At 35.6% G+C, this 24,313-nt stretch overlaps 1 protein-coding gene across 7 annotated transcripts in view; it reads left to right on the forward strand.

Moving 5' to 3' along the window:
• The window catches only part of SLC4A7 (solute carrier family 4 member 7), a 107,243-nt gene that overhangs the window by 48,229 nt on the left and 34,701 nt on the right, over positions 1-24,313 (forward strand). For 5 of the 7 annotated variants that reach the window (XM_050779450.1, XM_050779453.1, XM_050779449.1 and 2 more), the window contains exons 7-12: positions 8,104-8,219; positions 10,501-10,658; positions 11,477-11,564; positions 13,617-13,763; positions 20,563-20,669; positions 22,808-22,982. In XM_050779450.1, coding sequence (XP_050635407.1) covers positions 8,104-8,219; positions 10,501-10,658; positions 11,477-11,564; positions 13,617-13,763; positions 20,563-20,669; positions 22,808-22,982 — 791 coding nt within the window. Of the gene's footprint in view, positions 1-1,222; positions 1,595-8,103; positions 8,220-10,500; positions 10,659-11,476; positions 11,565-13,616; positions 13,764-20,562; positions 20,670-22,807; positions 22,983-24,313 lie in introns of all 7 variants that reach the window. The other 2 variants (XM_050779455.1, XM_050779456.1) reach the window with 1 other exon arrangement.

A 24,313-nucleotide genomic window follows, 5' to 3' on the forward strand; every position in this document is an offset into this window, starting at 1 on the left:
TTTATTTTTTGTTTATATTCTCTCCTTTGGTGAAATAAGTTCATTTATCCAGAGGGACCCTATTTAATCTTTACATTTGCAGTAATTCCTCTTTATTGTCCAGTTGTAATTTGGTCATCATAAAACATTGGCTGTTTTCTTTTAAATGCTGTTTTAGCATGTTCTTTTGTTGAAATATAGTTACAATTTGAGTTTTTCCTGCATGTAGCTTGTTGTTTAAATGGTGTTTTCTAATGGATTATAGTTTAACCTTTAAATATTTCTAAAAACCCTTGAGCACGTAACTTTGATTACTTAGGCTATATGGAATTGATTATTGTATTTGCATGTTTTTCATAGAGAATGTTATTATTTTAAGATATACTTAGTAGAAATATGAGGGGTTTAATTATAAGTATGTATGACCTTTTGAAATATTTTAGACCTACTGCCATATTGCTGTTGGTGAGAAGTACTCCACTCTTAGCTAGTGAAATAAAAAATTATATGTATTTGTTTTAATGTATCTGCTACATATTAGAAGTGAGAAGCATACTTCAGGACATTTATTAATACTTTTAGAGAGCTCAAGAATATGTATCCTTTAAAATTGACATTGTGGTTCTCTTATTACAAAATTTCTGTTATTTGCTGTTGTTTTTTTACAAACTTGAGAGCAGCACCACCTGTATATGGTGTCTTACTGACTTAATATTATAAATATTTAATATCAGTTTTAAGTTAGAAATTATTAATATTAACATGAACTTTTTCTCTAAGACATAATTATCTCATAGCTGTTTGGTAAAATGTAGGAAAAATACGCTAAATATAAGCTATTACTTTTGGTGGTTTTTGGTTTGAGTTCTATTATATTAATTTTGTATTACATATTTTCATTTGCTATTTATTGTTTAAGCATTGACTTTGTATTGATATTGTCATTGTAAAAAATGCCATGCTATTGGTCATTCTAATTTCTAACAGGATATTGCCCCCACCATCTGTCATTAACAATTTTTTTTTTTGTATGTTCTGAGAACTAATTACAGTTTTAAGCAACGTTTTAGTGACTTTGTAACATGTAAAAACCCAATTGACATGCTAACCATCACAACATGACTTTGAAATTTTGGGCCTTTGAAGTATGCAATTTATAGTGTAAATTGATTTTTTTTTTTAATGTCTCTATTTGCCTTCTGCAGTGAACTTCATCATTTTTCATTTATTTGTTTTATCTCAGGGGAAGGCCTTTCAGCCTCCCGCCACTCTTTGCGAACAGGTCTGTCTGCCTCAAACCTTTCATTGAGAGGAGAATCACCTTTATCTCTTCTTCTCGGTCATCTTCTTCCTTCTTCAAGAGCTGGAACCCCTGCAGGCTCAAGGTGTACAACCCCAGTACCCACCCCTCAAAACAGTCCTCCTTCTAGCCCTAGCATCAGCCGCCTGACCTCCAGAAGTTCCCAACAGAGTCAGCTTCAGGCCCCAGAACTACTGGTTTCACCTGCCAGTGATGGTATTCCCACAGTAGTAATTCATCCGCCCGAGGAAGACTTAGAAGCAGCGCTGAAAGGCGAGGAGCAGAAGAATGAGGAAAATGTTGACTTAACTCCAGGCAACTATCCAAAATCCTCCATGTGTGGTGCTTTCTGCCTCTGAGTCACTTGCACTTGGAATGCCTTTTAGCACATAGCTTAAGCAGCATATGTAGATAATGCTTATAATTTATTTTTGACTTCTGCATGTTTTTTTCTTTATGGTATATTGTGTTAGGTTGGTGCAAAAGTAATTGTGGTTTTTGCCATTGAAAGTTTGCTTCACTTTCAATGGCAAAAATTACTTTCAGTGGCAACAACTTAATTACTTTTGCACCAACCTAATAAAAAAGAGTAAGATTATTAAAAATTTGAGTTACAAAAAGACTACAAAGAAGACTACACATAATTTAAGGCCTTTTAAAAAAGTTTCACTTACATTTAGAGGTCAAGGCAGTTGAACACTTCAGTAAAACATAGACTTTTTTATAATGTTTTAATTTGCCATGAACTTTTTTATATTTATTTATGGATGTATTTATTTTATTTTTTTAGACTGAGTCTCACTCTGTTGCCCAGGCTGGAGTGCAGTGGCGCGATCTCAGCTCACTGCAACCTCTGCCACCCGGGTTCAAGTGATTCCCATGCCTCAGCCTCCTGAGTAGCTGGGACTACAGGTGTGAGCCACCACACCTGGCTAATTTTTGTGTTTTTTGTATAGAGACAGGTTTTTACCATGTTGGTCAGGCTGGGTGAACTTTTTTTAGATTGGTAATTCTCTTTTCTTTTTTTGGAGACAGGGTCTTGCTCTGGAGGCTGGAATGATCTCAGCTCACTGCAACCTCCATCTCCTGGACTCAAGCAATCCTCCTGCCTCAGCTTCCCAATTAACTGGGACCACAGGGGCATGTCACCATGCCTGATTAATTTTTATAGAGACCAGGTCTCACTGTGTTGCCCAGGCTGGTCTCGAACTCCTGGGCTCAAGTGGTCCACACACCTCGGCCTCCCAAGGTGCTGAGATTACAGGTGTGAGCCACTGCGTCCCGCCTTGGTAGCTTGGTTTTGTGTGTGTGTGTGTGTGTGTGTGTGTGTGTGTGTGTGCGCGCGCGCATGAAGTTGACTCATAAGGTGAATGAACACATACAAATAAATTATAGTGAAGCGATGTGCCTTAAATAGGATAGAGTCATACTCTGTCACTCAGGCTGGAGTGCAGTGCCACAATCATAGCTCACTGCAGCCTTGAACTCCTGGGATCAAGCATTCCTCCTGACTTAGCGTTCTGAGTAGCTGAGACTACAGGCACGTACCACAACATCTGGGTAATTTTTTTGTAGAGACAGGATCTTGCTGTGTTGCCCAGGCTGGTCTTCAACTCCTGGCCTCAAGCAGTCCTCCTGCTTTATCCTCCCAAAATGCTGGGATTATAGGTGTGAGTCACCAGGCCCAGCCGTACCTTTTTTTCTATTTAATGCTTTTCTCCAAAGAATGTAGTACATTTTAGACTTTTTTTGGGGGGTGGGGGGGGTAGGGGGGGAGACAGGTTCTCACTCTGTTGCCCAGACTGGAGTGTAGTGGCACCATCTCGGCTCACTGCATCCTCCACCTCCTGTGTTCAAATAATTCTCCTGCCTCAGCCTCCTCAGTAGCTGGGATTACAGGCGTGTGCCACCACCACCTGGATAATTTTTGTTTTTTTAGTAGAGACGGGGTTTCACCATGTTGACTAGGCTAGTCTTGAACGCCTGACTTCAAATGATCCACTCACCTTGGCCTCCCAAAGTACTGGGATTACAGGTGTGAGCCACCACGCCCAGCCTATAACTTAAGGGCTATAAAGTATGAAAATTTGGCTTATCCTTATATTGACTACATGTACATTTGTACATATATCTTTCTACCTAATTAATATAAAATAAGTATATTTTAGTGACTTTTTTACTATTTCAGCTAAGCCTCAATGTGATGGATACTAATACTAACCATTGGTTTTAATCACATAAGTATTATCACATTTCTCCAAAATACTGATAACATCCAACACTTAAGTGGTAGCTTGGTTATTAAATTAGCCTATTTTTAATGTGTGTACAAATATGTGTAAATTAGATGGACACACCCATTTTCAGAAACTTAGAAAAGTTAGTTGTCTTCCCCTGCATCATACAACTGGTGACTGATAGCCTAAATCCTCTGACTGGAAATCCTTGTGTTCCTATCATTGTGAAGTAAACCTCTCTTTCTTTTGGCTTTATGGAAACACACCAATTACATTTAGCCAAAGGTCATTGTAGTTGCAAAAAAGGATATACTTTTAAAAGTACAAATAGAAGCTTCATGGCTAAATCATTATGACATTAGTTAAAATAGCAGTATGGCTGCCATTGTTTTATAGTTTGTTCCAGATACAGTGATAAGTGCTTTTCAAATATGTTTCTAATTTTTGTAACGATTTGATGAGGTTGGTGTTATTCCTGTTTTTCAGTGAAGAAAGACTGGGAGATGTTAAGATCAGCCAGAGCAGGGATTTGAACTCAGGTCCACTTACAACAAAATCTATAGTAGAGTATTTCATTGTGAACTTTATCAGTTCATGAAAAAGATAAAATTTAATGATAAAGTAACTGAACATAAAAGGAAAACAACCCTATAAATAATTATTCAGAAGTAATCAGCATTCTAATCTTAAGAACTAAGAAGATTTACTATTTTTCCTTGAGCAAAAGTGATTTTAAAAGCTACTTCGTTCCATTTTTCCCATATTACATCGATCAGTAACAACGAACACTTCTTGTTTTACCAGCTTCTGTGTTACAAATGATTAGGAACTATAAATTTTATACAGGAGGGAAGGGGGAGGTAGGTTCACATTGGCTTCTTAGGCCATGTTAAGGGGATAAATTAACTGAGAATCGAACATACATTTTTTTCCCATGAGTTTTTGTGATGAGATTTATCGGCGTTTTTGAACAGAAGAAATTAGAATGGAGAGGAGACAGGGAATTTCTAAAGACAAGAATTACGGTTAAAAAGACAACTGTAGATAGTATGTAATTGCTGAGGAACAATAATAGGGACAGCTACACATTATTCCCTGTTCAGTTACCTTTGGTGCTTAAAGCACCTAGAAACTCTAACGGAGTTTCCTTGATATCTGGTACTGTCTTAGTGGAAGAAAGTGGCCTCAGCATTATTATGTCTTAAGTGACTAACAGCATGCAGTTTTGTGTCATGGAGTCATAATTTGTGCATACCTATAATAATAAAGTGGTATTTCCCATTAGTTACTTTTTAGAAGATAATTATATGTATAAAAGTTATATGTATAAAATTATAAATAAATTATATAAATTAATATGTATGTAACTTGTGGCTGGGCGTGGTAGCTCATGCGTGTAATCTCAGCACTTTAGAAGGTCAAGAGGGAGGATCACTTGAGGCCAGGAGTTCATAGTGAGACCCTCATCTCTAGGGAAAGAAAAAAAAAAGGAAGTGAATTTATTTTTTGTACTTGTAAATACCTTTTTCTAACACAGTGGTTCTCAATCTCAGCACTATCCACATTTTGGGCTGGATGATTCTTGGCTGGGTGGTCAGGTGGCAGGGGAGCAGTCCTGTGCTTTATAGGACGTTTAGCAGTATCCTTGGCTAGCTGCCTGTAGCATCCCCGAGTTGTGACAACCAAATATGTCTCCAGACATTGCCACAAGTTCCTTGGAGGTCATAATCTTTCCTGGTGGGGCACCATTGCTCTAACTACCTCACTTTCAAATTTTTAATGACAGAAAATGTTGATATCTTTGATTTACTTATGAATACATTTTTTTTTTTCCTTAAAGCAAAGTAATATCGTCCTTCTGTGTTTGTGCTAATGATAGCTTTATTTTTTGGTAATTTGCTCATTTAATTTTGAATCCTAGGAATTTATTATAGGAGTAGGGAGATTGACTGATTGAGAAAACAGTTTTAGTTTAGCTGAGGTTGGGAAAGATACACAAATCATAATGATGAAGAACCCTAGCATGCATCTGGCGTGCCAGTTTTGAAAAAGGGACGGTTTTCAAGATGACCAGGTTAGCCATGTGACTTCAGGTTATACCTGCTAACTTGGTCAGTGTTGAGTTCTTCATTATTTCTTCCTCTCATTGCTGAGATAGCCTTACTTTTCCTCAGAGCCTTCTCATCATTGCACTTTTCTCCCTCAAATCTGGCAGCTAGGACTATTCTGGAAAACTGTGCATTATGTATGCTTTTGATTATACATACACAGGTGGAATACATTTAGCCTTTGGAAGTATGTAATGCTCAGCTGCATTTGCCACCAGGGCCTAATGGTATTCTTGATTTTCTTGTGTGGAAGTAGTTGGAAGTCACTGAAAAATACTGGTTAACTTTTTATCTCTTGAGCAAGGCAGGGACTCTTCTGGAAGCTTAGGGACAAAGGTCAAAGAAGAGGAATCTTCTTGGTGTGCCAAGCTAAGATTGTAAGAAATGAGTTAAGGCTTGGGAAAACATTTTTATTTCGGAATTGTTTAACTTTTCCAGAAAATAAGCACATGGCTAAATAGATTGCAAATTAAGATTTTTCATCACATCAACTTTGTAGTTTAGGTATTTACAGGGAAGTCTCTGTCATTAAGCATAAGCCATAAACCCAGAAGACTTAGTTTCAGTATTCATTGGTTATAGTATATTCTGTTTTACAAAAGTGAAAACTCCTTTAGATGTGTCAAGTATATCTGATGTACTTTAAATTCTGGAGCTTGATTACCAGTACATCTTCGGACCTTATAGAGTCTAACCACAGAACAGATTTTAACTGAACTTCCATGTGTTGCTGTGCATGGGACAGTTAAGACAAAAAGTCAAGTCTGTTGTATTTCAGTACCTTTTCCTGCTATAATATTCAATGTCTTATGAATTATTAGTCAGTATTCTTGCACTAGAAAACCTTGGATGTTTTGAAAAAATGAGATGCATTTAATATTAGGTTGGAGCAAAGGAAATTGCACCAACCTAATAGTAGAAGTCTGTGTAGTGCACTTGAATTTAAATATATATATATTTTTTGAGACAGAGTTTTGCTCTTGTTGGCCAGGCTGGAGTGCAGTGGCACAATCTTGGCTCACTGCAACCTCTGCCTCCTGGGTGCAAGCAATTCTTTTGCCTCCGCCTCCCGAGTATCTGGGATTACAGGCATGCTCCACCACGCCCGACTAGTTTTGTAGTTTTAGTAGAGAGGGTGTTTCTCCATGTTGGTCAGGCTGGTCTCAAACTCCTGACCTCAGGTGGTGATCTGCCTGCCTTGGCCTCCCAAAGTGCTGAGATTACAGGCGTGAGCCACAGCGCCTGGCCCTATTTTTTTTTTTTTTTTTAAAGACGGAATTTCTCTCTCGTTGCCCAGGCTGGAGTGCAATGACGCAATATTGGTTCACTGCAACCTCTGCCTCCTGGGTTCAATCAGTTCTCCTGCCTCAGCCTCCCAAATACAGGCACACACCACCACGCCCAACTAATTTTGTATTTTTAGTAGAGATGGGATTTCACCATGTTGGCCAGACTGGTCTTGAACTCCTGACCTCAGGTGATCCACCCACCTTGGCCTCCCAGAGTGCTGGGATTACAGGTGTGAGCTACCGCACCCGGCTGAATTTAAAATTTTTTAATTTTAACTTTTTTGCAGAATTAGAATTCATAATGTTAATGGTTAGTCTCATATTAAGCAGTGTTTTTATTTTATTATTGTGAAATGTTGGTGTTGAATGTCAGTTTTGAAATGAATATACTAATGCTTCAATATGTGTCTGTCCTTTGCAATTCAAACAACTATTATATCTAATCCAAATAAGCTATTTTTATGAGTTTGTCTGACTTTTAGAGATGGAGTGAGTTGCTTACAGTCACATAGATACAAAGTGGCAGAGTGTGCATAATTTAAACACAGATCCCTTTGGTTATAAAACCCTTACTCTGCCAATTTCATTGTAAAAAACTTGCTTATTATATTTTAAAGTTGGATTTCTTAAGAGTAATGACAATAGGTATTATAGACATAAATGTTACCAAAGAAAAATGAAAAGTCTTGAGGAAACTTCTGATTATTGGAGATTATGTTAATTCAACCTGCATTTATTTAATGTAGCTTTTTTCTGAGTTACACTTAGGGTTTGTCAGAGAATTTATTGTTGAAAGCATGCTAAGTATAGCTAGGCTTCATTAAGCTCCATGCAGTTCACATGTTTGTGATAATTAAAAGTATATTCCCTAAGTATTTTTAATGGTAATCAGACTCAGGTCTTCTATCTTTTGTGGTTCACACCAACTCACTTTTTTTTCTTTTTGCAAAAGGCCACAATTTTTGTAAATTCTAATTGTATTATTTTAAATATTAAAATGTGTAGCTTTATTATTACTTAAAACGTTGTTCTAGTTTTGCTGGTATGTTACTAACACTGGGCACTTTTTTTTTTGACCTTGCACATTTGCTTTTATTATATTAATAAATCATCACTTTCAGAATGTGAGCAAAGTCAGGTTGCAAAGTAAATTTTCTTCTTACTAATTTGGAATTTGTCTTTAAACATAGGTATTTTGGCCTCTCCCCAGTCTGCTCCTGGAAACTTGGACAATAGTAAAAGTGGAGAAATTAAAGGTAATGGAAGTGGTGGAAGCAGAGAAAATAGTACTGTTGACTTCAGCAAGGTAATTCTATCATTAACTGAAAATTCTCACAATTATTCTTATTGAGAAAATAGGTAGTAACTTGTGGCTTTATTAACATTGATTATAGTAATTTTTTAGTAGACTGGTGCTTACAAACCTGCATGTGATGCCTGTGATATATTAATTTAAGGTAAACAACTGTGAGAAGGGTTACAGTTAACCTGTGAGTACTTGAGTAACTTTACACCATTACTAGTGTTAGAAATTCTGAAAAAGAATATGTGAGTAATACGATATTTCCATCCACACCTATCCATAGATACCGTGAAACGTTAGTACTTTTTGAACTACAGTCATTGTTCTGGAGCTACCACCACTAGAAGGTTAATTCTGGGAGTGATGTTACAGCACTAGTGATTCAGTCTTTCCTGGGCTGTAATGCGATCCCAGAATTACTGTCTTATGGCGTTAGTACTTTTGGAATGGCACTGAGAAATATATTGGTGCTTCCCCAGGGGTAGGTAAAGGCGTGGATTTTAAAAAAATACCTGTGTGAACTATGATTTTTAAAATTTTGGTAAATGAGTGTTTTGTTGAAATAGATAAACCTTCATTTAAAAGAACAGGGTAAAAGACTAATAAGTTCAAATTATAACTGAATTTAAAATGTACTTTATGAGTATTTCTTACAAACAATTGATTCTATCTAGCCACTAATTTTTTAGTAATATTAATTTGCTATAGGTGGATGTTCATGGTATTTTAATATTTTTGTATCCAGTATAAGACTTTTTAATAAATGTAATTATGTCAAGCAGATTTCATTTCTTAAGCCTTTTGTTCTTTGATGAAAAGTCTACAAGATATATTTTACAGAAAACGAGTTTAAATGGTTTGCATTATAGCTTTGTTGAGTGTTGTAGTCTAAAACTATAGGAAGCCTTGCATTACGGACATTGGCTGTGCAGAAAGACTGTTGTATTTTAAATTTTTCTGATCTATCCTGATCATATTTTACTGGTGCTCACGTTATTTCAGATAGTGCAAAGTACTCAGTAGCAAAATTGCAATTTATTTCTTAAGTGAATAAATTAATATAATTTACATTATAGAGTTCCTCTAGGCATGGCAGTTGCCATTTATTTTTCTTCCTCTGTCACAGTCTTACTTTTTTTTACTTGGCCTATCTTTGTGTATACCTCCTTGTCTCCTGTTGGGCAGGAGTCTGCCTCCTGGCACTGTAGTTGTGGCACACTGGGTGTGGGACTCAAGAGGCCCGCTGTAAGTGCTGGTTTTATTTTTCATAGATAGCCCTGTAAGTGGTTGTTTAGTGACTTGTGTGAAACTGTGTATAAATGAAGTTCACATAGTTTGATATCATGTGTAACCTTTTCCTTGTAATTATACACAGAAAACTAAATTTTACTACTATAGCATTATCATATATCTGTGCCAGTAAGGGCTGTAGATTTTTGTTTTAAATGAAAACAAGGGGCCAGGCACAGTGGTTCATGCCTATAATCCCTGTGTTTTGGGAGGCTGAGGCAAGAGAATCACTTGGCCAGGACTTCAAGACCAGCCTGGGCGATATAGCAAGCCCCACACTTCTACAAAAAGCAACAAAAATTAGCCAGGCATGGTGGCGCATGCCTGTCGTCTCAGCTACTTGGGAGGCCAAGGTGCGAGGACTGCTTAAGTCCGGGAGTTTGAGGTTTACAGTGAGCTATGTTCCTGCCACTGTACTCCAGCCTGGGCAATAGAGTGAGACCTTGTATCAAAAATACTACTAATGAAATAAAAGTTATGATTTTTTTCCTCTTAATGAAAATACTGGGGAACGCCCAGAGTTCTTTTTTGGTTTGTTTTTAGGGGGACTTTACATAAAATGTAAAGGATCCAATTCATTTATTTCTAAGGTTAAGTAATATAAAACCATGGATATTTTTTAGCACTGTGTATAATTTCATGAACCATTGTTTAGTTTGTGAGCTATATATTTGTCCTTAATAGTTTTTAATGAATAGTGCAGTATTCATTGAATAATTTCTCAAGTTCATGTTTGATAATTTAGATCTCTGAAGTAGTAAAGATTGTGACAGTTAAAACAGTAGCATTGATTCAAATATGTTTGCTTGCTCTTTTGTATTTGTCTACTCCATTCTTTATAGTTGTGAAAATTTTGACATTTTAAACATTCATTAGATCACAAGTTTTGATTAGCAAATAGTAGTCTTATAAAGCAGTTTTTCTTTCCTATTTCTCTCTAGTCTTACAAGTACCATGGAAACTTTAATTTTAATTATTCTTTATTTGTCAATAGGTTGATATGAATTTCATGAGAAAAATTCCTACGGGTGCTGAGGCATCCAATGTCCTGGTGGGCGAAGTAGACTTTTTGGAAAGGCCTATAATTGCATTTGTGAGACTGGCTCCTGCTGTCCTCCTCACAGGGTTGACTGAGGTCCCTGTTCCAACCAGGTAAAGAGTTAGTTCCAAGTAACATTCTCTAAGCATTTTCAAAATCTACAAGTTTTTATCCAGTGAATGAACAAGCGTGTTGATTTATGTAATAAAAGCTCATTTTATTTAATTTTATCTTATTTTTGAGACAATCTCACTTTGTCATCCAAGCTGGAGTGCAGTGGCAGAATTTCAGCTCACTGCAACCTCCACCTCCCAGGTTCAAGCGATTCTCCTGCCTCAGCCTCCCTAGTAGCCTGGATCACAGGTGTGCGGCACCACGCCCAGCTAAGTTTTGTATTTGTAGTAGATATGGTGTTTTGCCATTGTCCCAGCTGGTCTCAAACTCCTACTTAAGTGATCTGCCTGTCTTGGCCACCCAAAGTATTGGGATTACAGGTGTGAGCCACTGTGCCCAGCCAAAAGCTCATTTTAATATTTAATATTCAGTCATTGTACCAAGTACTTTGAATATAAGACCACTATGAATAGGGTATAAAATCGTTTTCTTTTTGGAACTAAAAAGTACAATAAAATAAATATCGGCTGGGTGCGGTGACTCACGCCTGTAATCCCAGCACTTTGGGAGGCCGAGGCGGGTGGATCACCTGAGGTCAGGAGTTTGGTAGAAAGTTAATTATGGATGCTTTTCCTAGTTCTGTGATTTCCTAATTAGTCTAGGTGGAGTTGCCATCTTTTTTCAGTGATTGGTGTGGGGGAGTAGAAAAGATGTCTGAGTGTTGTTTCTTTATATTGGAATGGTTTCTTTTTTATGATTGCCTAGATTTGTGGGTGTATGATGTTTATTATAAATCTGTATTTTCATATTTCCTTAGGTTTTTGTTTTTGTTATTGGGTCCAGCAGGCAAGGCACCACAGTACCATGAAATTGGAAGATCAATAGCCACTCTCATGACAGATGAGGTAATCAAAATACCCAAGTCTCTTTGAAGTATACACTGATTATGCAGCATACAGTGTATATTAAATTGTAGTTCTCTTTTCTTTCATAATGAAGCTTTAAAACTTTTCCTTGCTGTGTATACTGTTTTATCTTGTATTTACTCCTCAGCTATTTGCCTTCAGTTAGGTTTTTAAGACCTTTATTTCAAGATCAGTGGGTACTTAAAAATTTTTTTTTGTTTTAAACATTTGTAATTATTGACTACCTTCTTGAACTTTTGAAATTTTGGGATTTTTTAAATCCTGGATTTCAGAATATAATTTCTCTAGGTTTTCCTCAGAACATTTTTTTTCCTGTAAATTTCTCTGATATGGGGTCCTGATCTTTGACGATAACCTACATGTTAATCAGGACCTTGTCTTTCTTTTGAAGAGAGATTTGTAATCAGATTCTTGCCAAACATCAATGCTGTGTGTCCCAAGGGTATTTGAAATGCCCCATATCTGAACCTGACCTAAGTTTTCTTTTTTCTTTTTTTTTTTTTTTTTGTGGAGACGAAGTCTCACTGTGTTGCCAGGCTGGAGTGCAGTGGTGCAATCTCGGCTCACTGCAATTCTCCTGCCTCAGCCTCCTGAGTAGCTGGGACTACAGACACACACCACCATGCCCAGCTAATTTTTTTGTATTTTTAGAAGAGACGGGATTTCACCATGTTGGCCAGGATGGTCTCAATCTCCTGACCTCATGATCCGCCCCCCTTGGCCTCCCAAAGTGCTGGGATTACAGGCGTGAGCCACCGTGCCTGTCCCATTTTTCTTTCCTCTTTCAACCAGCCAGTCACCAGATTCTTTTTACCTCTTCAATGTGTTTTGCATTTAATCTGTCATATTCTTTCCATCTCTACTGCCATTTCTCTGGTTTAGCCTTTGATTTGTGGATTCAGGTAGCCTTTATGGGTCTTTATTGTATAGTATTTTTCTCTGTACTCTCAGTAACATGCAAATTTGAATGTATCATTTCCTTTGTCCAAAGGTATTAATGACTTCCTATCATATAGTGAAATTTAAATTTAAACTTTTGGCTGGGTGCAGTGGCTCACTCCTGTAATCCCAGCACTTTGGGAGGCCGAGGTGGGTGGATCACTTGAGGTCGGGAGTTTGAGACCAGCCTGGCCAACATGGTGAAACTCCATCTCTATTAAAAATACAAAAATTAGCTGGGCGTTGTGGCGCAGTTCTCCTGCGTCAGCTTCTTGAATAACTGGGATTACAGGCGTGCACCACCATGCCTGGCTAATTTTGTACTTTTAGTAGAGATGGGGTGTCACCATGTTGGCAAGGCTGGTCTCAAACTCTTCACCTCAGGCGATCTGCCTACCTCGGCCTCCCAAAGTGCTGGAATTAACAGGCATGAGCCACTGTGCCTGGTCAGTTACCTCCTTCAAGAGAACTTTCCTGGCTACTTTGTTCCTTCCCATCTGTTTCCCTCTCTGTACCCTACGTTCTTTTTATCAGAACATCTATCAATACCTATAATTATTTAATAACACGTTTCACTGTCTTTCCTCCTAGAAAAAAAGGTTATTGAATATATAGGGAAACTTGCCTTACCTGTCACCATCACATTATCCACAATGCTTAGAATTGTATTTTAGCAGTTAGTAGTTAGCCAGTAGCTATTGATCATTAAATAAACTATTTAAGTAAAGTTGTTTGCATATCCATGACTATTTTCTTAGGATAAATGACATTTAAATGTCATAGAAGTAGAGTGACATGCTACAGTGTTTTATTTTCTAATCAATTACTATTTCCCAGGCAAAATTTTATTTTTAAAAAATTGTTCTAAACATGTAGCTGTTCTCTTTCATTGTTTCTTGTTGTTATTCATCTGATAATACTGAGTGGATTACTTTGTATAGCTGTTACCCAGGGTGGGCTGAATACCTGCCTGAGATAAGAGTTCAGGTGATTATCTTTATTGCGAAGCTATTTGTGATATCCAGAGTGGACTATGTGTAGAGTTTTTTTTTCAGCTTTAAAATCTTTTTACTCAATATTTTTTTCACTTAGATCTTCCATGATGTAGCTTATAAAGCAAAAGACAGAAATGACCTCTTATCTGGAATTGATGAATTTTTAGATCAAGTAACTGTCCTACCTCCAGGAGAGTGGGATCCTTCTATACGCATAGAACCACCAAAAAGTGTCCCTTCTCAGGTAAGAATCCAGAGCTATTCTTCTGTAACTTACTTTATTTTAATACAATTATTTTTGATTAGCTATGATTCAAAAACTAAAACAGAGAAGTTGTATCCCCACCTCGTCCCTTTTACCTTCTTACCCCCACACTTACCTCCTATGGGTGGACCATTTTTTACTAGTTTTTTGTTTATCCTTTTCATTTTTTATTCAGTACTTGAAACTATGAACATGTAGTCTTGTTTCTCTTACCAAAAGTTAATGTACTGCGTATACCGTTCTGTACCTTGCTTTTTCATATAAAAGTATATCTAGGAGATCTGATGTAAGAAATCATGAAAATATTCCTTATTCACTTTTTCACAGCTTTGTTGTCTTCTATGCATGGGTGTACCATAGTACCATATTCTGTTCCTGGGTTCTATCAGTCTTTTGCTATTTCAAACCATGCATGACAGTAATCACATGTCGTTTTAGTCTTGTGCAGATGTATCTGTAGAATAGATCCTCAATAATAGGATTGCTGGATCAAAGGGGAATTTATTTATAATTTTCGTAGATATTACTAGAATTCCTTCCATCAGCTGGACTGTTTTGGACTCCCACAGTGAGGGCCTATTTCCCTACATCCTCACTGACACTGTGTGTTGCCAAACTTGGGATATTTGTCAATCTAATAGATATCTTTATCTTCCTATTTTAAGTATTTTAATGAGGTTTTTAATTTAGTTTTTATGGGACAGGGTCTTGCTCTGTCACCCAGACTGCAAGGCAATGTCGTGAACATGCCTCAGTTTCCTGGGCTCAAGCAAACCTCCTGCCTTAGCCTCCTATGTAGCCTGGACCGCAGGTGTGTGCTACAAGCCCCAGCTAATTTTTTGATACTTTGTAGATATGGTGTCTCACTTTGTTGTGCAGGCTGATCTCAAACTCCTGGGCTCTAGTGATTCTCTTGCTTCAGCCTCCCAAAATTATAGGATTACAGCCGTGAGCCACTGCTCCCGGCCTTTTAATGAGGTTTTAATTTGCATTTGTATAATTAGTGAGGTTGAATATTCTTGATTATCTTTCGTTCATTGCCCCACCAGCATTTTTTTTTTTTTTTTTTTTAACATTTAAATTGTTCATTGATCCTTTGGAGGTTTTCATAGCATATTTTATGTGGGTATAGACCCAGCTTCATCTTTTTTCTGAATTGCTGCCTGGTTTCTCCCTGTTCATTACAGAGCTAAACATTGCTCCCCTTGGTTGGTGATGCTGCCTTTATTAACTAAAATTCCATTTGCATCTAGACCTGTTTTGGACTTTGTTTTGTTTTCTGTTGGTCTGTCTATTCATGGACCAATTTCACACTCCAATTTTTGAGGCTTTTTGGTATATTTTAGTATCTGGTAGGTCTAGACGTGTTCTTGCTCTCCTTCTTACTCTTGTTTTTCTGAATTTTCTTGGCTATCTTGCGTATTTATTTTTCTGTGTAGGCTTTAAAATCAGCTTTCTATATTCAGAAATATGCGTAATGGTTTTTTAAAAGTTGTGACAAATTTCTCATTGAACTGAGGGAAGACTAACGTCTTCATGACTTGAGTCTTTCTATTAAAAAACATGGAGTGTCTCTCACCAGTTGATTTTCTGTTTTAAGCAAGTTTTTGTCTTCTTAAAGGATGTTTCAAGTTTTCCTTACTTATAATTTACATGTTTCTTGATGAGTATATTCATGAGTATTATATCTTTGTTGCTTTTATATGAAATGAAGGCTATTTGTTATTTTTTATGTGCATATATGCATACCCAGTTGACCCTTGAACAATTTAAGTTTGAACTGTGCAGCTCTAATTATGTGGATTTTTTTCAGTAAACATTGGAAAGGTTTTTGATAATTTGAAAAAATTTGCATACAAACTTCATAGCCTAGAAATATCAAAAAATTAAGATTAATTAGGTATTCCTGAATGTGTAAAATATATGTACATACTAGTCTTCTTTAATAATTATTAGCATAAAATATATACAAATCTATTCTAAACTAAAATTTATCAAAAACTTAAACACACTAAGAGTGTACATGGCACCATTCTCAGTGGAGAGAAATGTAAATAAAAGTAAAGATGCAATATTAAATCCTAACTGCATAAAATTAACTATAGTAAATACTGTACTGCTGTCATATTGTAATTTCATAGTTACTGCCTGTTGCTGTTGCAGTGAGCTCAAGTATTGCAAGTTAACGTGCATAAAATGTTGTGTGTTGCTCATCGTCTCCACATCAGCAGTTTGTCTCTCCAGTAAATTGTGTTTACCCTAAAAAGTGATCATGAGGTTCTCATATATTTTTCATCATGTTGACTGCAATGCTGGAAACTTTTGAATAACAACATGGGACTTATACGAAGTCCCATTAGTGCTACTAGTAAGTGTTCCTAAGAAACAGAGAAAAGTCATGCAAATGTAAGACAAAGTTGATTCGCTTGGTATGTACCATAGAATGACATCTGCCATTGCCTACCATTTCAAGATAAATGAATCTAGTGTAAGGATCATTGTAAAAAGAAAAGGAAACGTAAAGTCGTCACTGTAGCTATGCCAGCAGGCATAAACACTTCTGCTTTTTGCAAAATACCTTTTTATCTCATATTGAAAATGCAACTTTTATGTGGGTGCAGATTACTATAAGAAAGACGTATCTATAGATTCTGATATGACCAAGAAAGACAGTCATTTTACGACAACATAAAGCAAAAGAAAAGTGAAGGATCGGAGAATTTAGTGCCAGCAAAGATGGTTTGGTAATTTTAGAAAGAAGTTTGGCTTAAAAAATGTCAAAATAACTGGAGAAGCAGCTTCTGCCGTCCAGGAGACAGCAGATGAGTTCCCAGATCAGATCCTATTAAGAAAATCCCCTGAACAGGTTTTTAATGCAGATGAAAGTACCCTGTTCTGGAAATAATGCTACAGAAGACATTTATTAGTAAGGAAGATTAGTGAGCACCAGAATTTAATGCAGGAAGGGTTAGCTAACTGTTTTGTGCAAATGCATTCCAATTTATGATATTTACCCTTCTCTATAAAGCTGTTAATGCTGAGCTTTGAAAGGAAAAGATAAATGCCAGCTTCCAGTCTTTTTGTTGTACAAGAAGGCCTGAATGAGAACCCTTTTTCTGGATTGGTCCCATCAGTGCATTGTTCCTGAAGTCAGGAAGTACCTTGCCAGTAAGGGACTGCCTTTAAAAATTTTTTTCATATTAGACAATGCCTCTGGCCACCCAAAACCTGTGAGTTCAACACCAAAGGTGTTGAAGTGGTCCACCTGCACCCAAGCACGTCTCTAATTCAGTCTCTAGATTAGGGGACTGAGGACCTTTAAGGCTTGTTACATTAGATGCTATATAGAAAAGATTATTAATGCTCTGGAAGAGAACCTTGGATAGCAAGGACATCATGAAAGTCTGCAAGGATTACACCATTGAAGACACCATCATTATTATAGAAAAAGCCAGGAACATCATCAAACCTGAAATAGTAAATTCCTTCTTGGTGAAACCGTCCAGATGTTGTGCATGACTTAACAGGTTTTACGACAGAGCCACTCAAGGAAAGTGTGTATATGGCAAAAAAGGTGGAAGTTGAAGGGTTTCAAGATGTGGATCTTGGAGAAGCTCAAGAACTAATAAACACCACACCAGAGGAGTTAACAGAACACAACTCGATGGAGATGAGTGCTTCCGATCCGGTGCCGGTGATGAGGACAAAGATATAGAATTAGTAGTGCCAGAAAACAAATTGACATCAGCTGATCTGGCAGAAGGGTTCTGATCATTCAGGATTGCTTTTAACTTCTTTTGTGACATGGATCCTTCTATGGTTTGGGTACTAAAGGAAACAAGGATTGGTACTGTCCACATTTTAAGAGAAATGAAATAAGTGAAATAGAAATTATGATGTATTTCCATTAATATTTTCTTTTTGCTAGCTTACTGTATTGTGAAAATGTAGGTTATAACACCTCTAACATGCCAAATATGTGTTCGACTGTTCATGTTACCAGTAAGGCTTTCCAGTCAACAGTAGGCTTATTAGATTGAGTTTCAGGGAGCTATGCACAAAATTTCAACTGCATGGGAGTTGGTACCAACTCCCTTGTTTATTCAAGAATCAACTGTGTATTTTATTTTTGTTGAGATGGAGCTTCGCTCTTGCCACCCAGACCGGAGTGCAATGGCGCCATCTCAGTTCACAGCAACCTCCGCCTCCCGGTTTCAAGTGATTCTCCTGCCTCAGCCTCCCGAGTAGTTGGGATTACAGGTGCCTACCACCATGCCCGGCTAATTTTTGTATTTTTAATAGAGACGAGGTTTCACCATGTTGGCCAGGCTGGTCTTGAACTCCTGACCTCAGGTGATCGACCTGCCTCAGTCTCCCAAAGTGCTGGGATTACAAGTGTGAGCCACCACGCCCGGCCTCAACTGTGTATTTTTAATCCTGCTACCATCCTTAATTGTTTGTAATAGTTTTTCAGTCATATAATCTGTAAGTAAGAGAGAGTTTTATTCCTCCTTTTCTAAATCTTATACTTGTAATTGTTTTCTGTTGTCTAATTGTATTGACTAAATCTCTAGTACAGTGTTAAATAGCATGGGCTTTAAATAGGCATTTCTTATCTTATTTCTCACTGTAGTCAAATATCTCCAGTATTTCTCCCATTAAGTAAGATAATGACATTGGAGCCAAAATATACATTTCATCATGTTAAGAAAGTAACTATTTCTTTTTTATTGATATTTAAAATATAAATTGATGTAGAATTTTATCAAATGCCTTTTCAGCATCTCTGGCAAATGATTATATTAATTTTATTTATCAATTATTATAGTAAATCTTATGAATAGATTTTTGAATGTGAAAGAATTCCTGGAGTCAACTCAGTTTGGACTTTAAAGTGGTAGTGGTCTGTGTCTACTACTTTGTATTACTATACAAAATCTATACTACTTTATATTACTTTATATTACTATTTATATTTATATTACTATTTATATTTATATTACTTTATATTACTATACTACTACTTTATATTACTATACAAAATCTATAAAGTAAAAAATCTTTATAGATTTTTGTGCCATCTTCACATTTTATACTTCACATCAGTATACTTGTTTCATAAAAAAATTTGTAAGTTTTCATTTGTGGTGTTAAACGGTTTTAAATGGTGTGGAATAATTTGATTTTAAAAGTTTGGAAGAATTCCTTTGTAAAGTTTTTTGAGCGTGAATCTTTTGTCATGTAGACTTCAACAATTAGCTTATTTCTTTGGAAATCGGTATATGTAAAACTTCCTATTTTTTCTGGTGTCAGTTTTGGTAAATTGTTTTCCTAGTATATTACCAGATTCATCTAGGTTTCAAATTTATTTGCATGGAGTTATATAAAGTGTAGTATGTATATATGTATGTATATAAAATGTGCTCACTATGAAATTATTGCCTCTTAGCCTTTTTTGTTTTGTTATTAATTAGTTAAAGGTCTATTGTATTTTTCAAACAGCATCCTTTAAAATTTATTTTAGTACTTTTAAAAAATGCGTTTTATTTTGTATCTTAGTTTCTGCTGTTAGCTGTTTTATTTCATTCCTTTCACTTTCATCCAGGAAAGATTTTTTTGTTTTCACATTTTCTGAGGTGGTTGTTTAATTCACTATTTTTCCTTTCATTTTTGTTAATAAAATTGCTTAATTTTCTTGAATGTGCTTTGGCTGGGTCTCATGGGTTGTATTAGGTTGGTGCAAAAGCAATTGTGGTTTCAGCCATTGTCTTTAATCAAATCAAGTAAATGATTAATTAAATCAATTAAATGATTAATTAAATTAAAAATAATGGCCAAAACCACAATTTTATAATTTGTAGTTTTTCAAATTATTTTTGTTTCCTAGGAGTTGTAATATTTTATCCCTTTCCTCTTTAAGATGTAAGTTTGAAAATTGAAATTTTGTGAGATTTTGACATTTTCAGATGGCAATCTTGTATTTGTAGATGGGCCTTGCTATTCTCTAAATATGGAACATGTAAACTGGCTAGCCTAAGTCTTTAATTCAGCTAGAGACTTTGACCCAGTAAACCTCCTGGGATGACAGATCTCTGTCTACCTTTCCCTTTACCTCTCTGTTTCCTTTTCTTTCATCTTTCCCCTTGTATGTGCACATGCACACATGTATTTTTAGCCCCGGCAATCTCTTGATGTAACAAGTTAAAAGTTCATTTCTTTGTCTTCAACAGAGGGGGAGAAATCCTGTATCATGTGAATAGTACTCTTGAATTTGTAATAAAATGTCATGCGAAGTTGATTTTTGTGGAAACATGTTTATCAAACAGCTCTTATTTTTTAAGGGAAGTATTTTAGTAGAAGAAAAATGAAATTTACTTTTTTCTTAATGTAAAGCATATTTTTCAATAGTTAACAGGAGCAGTATTTTTAAAGTTTTGGTGGGAGAGCTGCTTTTTTGGAGGTTACTTCTGTTTGTAGCTATTGGTGAATAGGAATTTGAAATGGTATGTGTGAATATATTTTATAGTGTGTTGATAATTAGAATATAAGATTCAAAAAGCTAATTAGAAATTTAAAATATTAATAGAAACTGATAGTAGATTCTATTTTTAAAGAGCAATCTATTTCAGAAGAGAGTTTATTTTAGGAAGCATTCTTTTCTAGGAGAACTGATTAGATACATAATCAATATAAAATCTGATATTCACTGTAATTGAAGATGCCGTCTCAAGTTTTCTTAAAATAGAATTCTGAAAATAATGTGTTTTGTGAAATTCAGGAAAAGAGAAAGATTCCTGTGTTTCACAATGGATCTACCCCCACATCGGGTGAGACTCCTAAAGAGGCCGCTCATCATGCTGGGCCTGAGCTACAGAGGACTGGACGGTGGGTGCAAATACTGATATTTTGAGGGGTTTGGGGGATGATTTGATGAAAACATAAATATTATATTTTTTTCCAAGTGTTTGGAACCTAATCATCTGTAGTATTTTTTCATATTTAGAAAAATGTGTATTATTATATATAAGGAAAATTTATATGTATAAATATATAAGAAAATTTATAAATAATTGTATTAGTATGTATCAAGCTTTAGTTTAAAAGGAAAATAATGGACTGTATATTCAGAGTATTGCAGTTATATAGTGTGTAGGTTAATTTCCATTGCTTATACAGAAGGTTCTTGAAGAAGGTGTAGAGTCTTATTATAATTCTTCATATTGAGTTACAGAATTATGGGAACAGAGAGTAATTACAACTAATAATTTCTTTGTATATGTGCACAGATTTAAAACTCTTAAATGAGCATTATATCATGAGGTAATCTTCCATGGACAAGCATGATTAAACCATTGAATTGCTCTCTGGAAACCCAGCTAGAAAAATTGTTTAAGAAGTTAATTTTTGTAACAAAAAATAGAAATATTGGCAGATGCAAACATTGCCTTAATATTTTGTAGAAGTAGATAAATGTTATAGTATTTTCATACTGTGGAAAAGCATGTGGCTATTGATTCTTTATTGTCCACTGGTGGTCAGTATAGAATTAAATAATCTTAAATATTAAATATTTGTTTAAACAACATCTTAAACAGATACAATATTAGGGATTTTGATGACATCCTTAAAGGGTACTATATCATAAAAATAAGTAACTGGCATTCTGAATATAGACTTTAGAGAAACTGAAATTCACAATGAATTCATTGACTAATGAAGTGTGTTAGTCTCTGTGAATACAATTTTGACCCTGTAGAGAAAAGATTTTGACCCTGTGTGAACAGTACTATTCTGTTATTAGCTATTATCGCTTCTTCAAACTGGGATAGGGTTAGTCATTGAGAAGCACTGTGTCAGGCCTCCACTGATCTCAGTCACCTGAGAGCATCTGTACACCCTTTACTAAGTAATTATCGATTTGATGATATACTATAGATTCATATTTTAGATTATTGATGGCAACTTTTTTATTGCAAGCTGATTCCCCTTGCTGTCAGATTATGAACAGAGTACTACTTGTCAATTTGTGTTTAGGATTTATTTCGGTATTAATTTAAAAAAATTACAGTGGTAAAACTTGAAATATCCAAAGCATTTGAAAGCTTAATGTTAGTTTTTTGGGTCTGTTTTCTTGCAGTTGGAATTTGAATGATTATTTATTTTTTGAGTATTAAAACGAATTACCGATTTAGTCACCAGTGTTTGTTGAGTGCCTACTATTTCCCAGGTAGTGTTCTAGACACTGTAGATAACGCAGTAAACAAGAAAAAGTCTCCCCTTATGGAGCTTATATTTTATTGGAATGTCTTCAAATTAGATGTATCCATAAGACTAATTGTTAAAAATGTTGAAATGGTATGGCTTTGATGTATAAACAGATTTTTAATCTACTAATTGAAACCTGTTTTATTTATGTACATATTAGTTTGTCTACATACACAGTAAATTAAATATCCTGAAATGGTTTTTAGGAATTTTTTTCCCCCTAGACAAAGTGTTTATATGATTGAAGTACTAGTTTTAAAAGCTTTTGAAGTTATTGAATTCATACTACTTGTGCATCTAAGCACAACATACTACATTTATATGAAAGTGTATTTGGATATTAATTGCCTTCCTCATATTTGTGATTGTTGCCTTTAAGATTTTAATACAAACGATTAATAGAATTGCTTATGCACATTTTCATAAATGGGTTGTTTGGTTTCGTTTATTTTGTTATACCTTGCCTTGCACATTTATGTCCAAAATTACATTTACTCATATAAAATCATTTGCCTGCAATCTTTTCATGATATAGTCCGTAAAATACAGATATCTGTCTCTTAATGAAATATAACATTCCTCTATCAGTAGATTCAATTAAATGAGTGTATCTTCTGTAATTTATAAGTTAAATTGGATTTAACATTTTGTTGACAAAACACCTAGGCACCAGCAGTTTTGTGTAGCCCATAGTTGTAGTTTGAACTAGCTAGAATCCTCTAGTGTACAGTTTGACGAGTTTCATCTCACCTATTTAGGCTTTTTGGTGGTTTGATACTTGACATCAAAAGGAAAGCACCTTTTTTCTTGAGTGACTTCAAGGATGCATTAAGCCTGCAGTGCCTGGCCTCGATTCTTTTCCTATACTGTGCCTGTATGTCTCCTGTAATCACTTTTGGAGGGCTGCTTGGAGAAGCTACAGAAGGCAGAATAGTGAGTACAAAGATTGGTAGTGGCCAGGCTCTTAGCTCTTCAGAGGCAAGTGTCTGTATGCATTTGTCTCACTATTCATACTTTCATTTGAAGAGTCTACCCACAGCATGATTAACGTGACCCAAAGCAGACTTTCCCCAAAGGTAATTGCTGTGGAAAACATGGGGAAGCCATTTGAACAGAAGATGCACAGTTGAGGTAAAAAAAAATTTAAAAAAGGTTTGCTTTGGCTTGCTGGATGAATGGTTTTATAAATTGAGTAAAAGGCTTGGATTGTCTTTTGAGGTGGGGTGGACTGGGAGAAGACACCAGTTGAACTGATTCTGGGTGGGTCATGGGGGTTTTTATCAGTGGGCCTACTTCATATCCTATAAGAGATCATAGGATTAGTTAGAGCCACATGATGAATATTAACTCCTCAGTCCTGGCTGGTAGGCCTAGACTAGACTGGAAGAATAGAACATAATTGTGGAAATTGTGGCTTTTTGAAGTGGCATTTAATTTTGCTGTTATTAAATCTATGTGAAAGTAGCTAAAACTTTTATTTGGAAAATATAATTGAAAGCTTCATTCTTTGATATTACTAAAATGAAAGTTTTTATGTTTTCCTGTACCTGGTTATACTGTATTCAGAGCTATGGTGCTTTGTAAAATGAAAGGCATTTCTTTGTTGTTGTTGATATGCATTTTAATCAGTTTAATAAGGCGTTTAAATGAGACAATTTGTAATTCTTAAGTGTATTTTACTTAATTGTATTTATTCTTGGGAGAACATTCATTTTTTTTTTAGATCAAAGGCTAAAAAATAACCAAAGCTAAGGCATGATAATTATCTAATTAAAATATTTCATGATCTAAACATGAAATAAACCTAACAACTGAAATTTTCTTTCAACTCTGAATTTATTTTGGATTATGTAAATCTTTTTACCTTAGTCTTTAATCATTGTATCAAGGGTCTATATTTTTAGTGAGTTGCTTTATGTGCTGTCACAAATTGTGCATGTCACTCTGCTGGCCCCATGGAAATGTGTTTTATCTGTTACATCGTAGAATTGCTGCCTCTTTGTTCATGGACTGTCATTCATTACCTGCCCATCTAATCTTGCTGTTTGATATCTTGTACATGTGACAATGTGTTTGGCATTGGAGGAATATAGATAAGTGTAAGAATAGCCAGTATCTCCTGTCCTCAAGGATTCTAAGTGAAAAAAGTGTAAAAGACAAAATAGTATGGTGTGTGAGGGGAAGGTAAGGGTAGGTAGGCCTTCTGATGGGTACAATGGAAACTTCTGAATGTGAGAATGAGGTAGGCAGGCAGTGTAATGGGC

Source organism: Macaca thibetana, chromosome 2 (genome assembly GCF_024542745.1).
Source record: "Macaca thibetana thibetana isolate TM-01 chromosome 2, ASM2454274v1, whole genome shotgun sequence".
In the NCBI taxonomy this organism is placed as follows: domain Eukaryota; kingdom Metazoa; phylum Chordata; class Mammalia; order Primates; family Cercopithecidae; genus Macaca; species Macaca thibetana.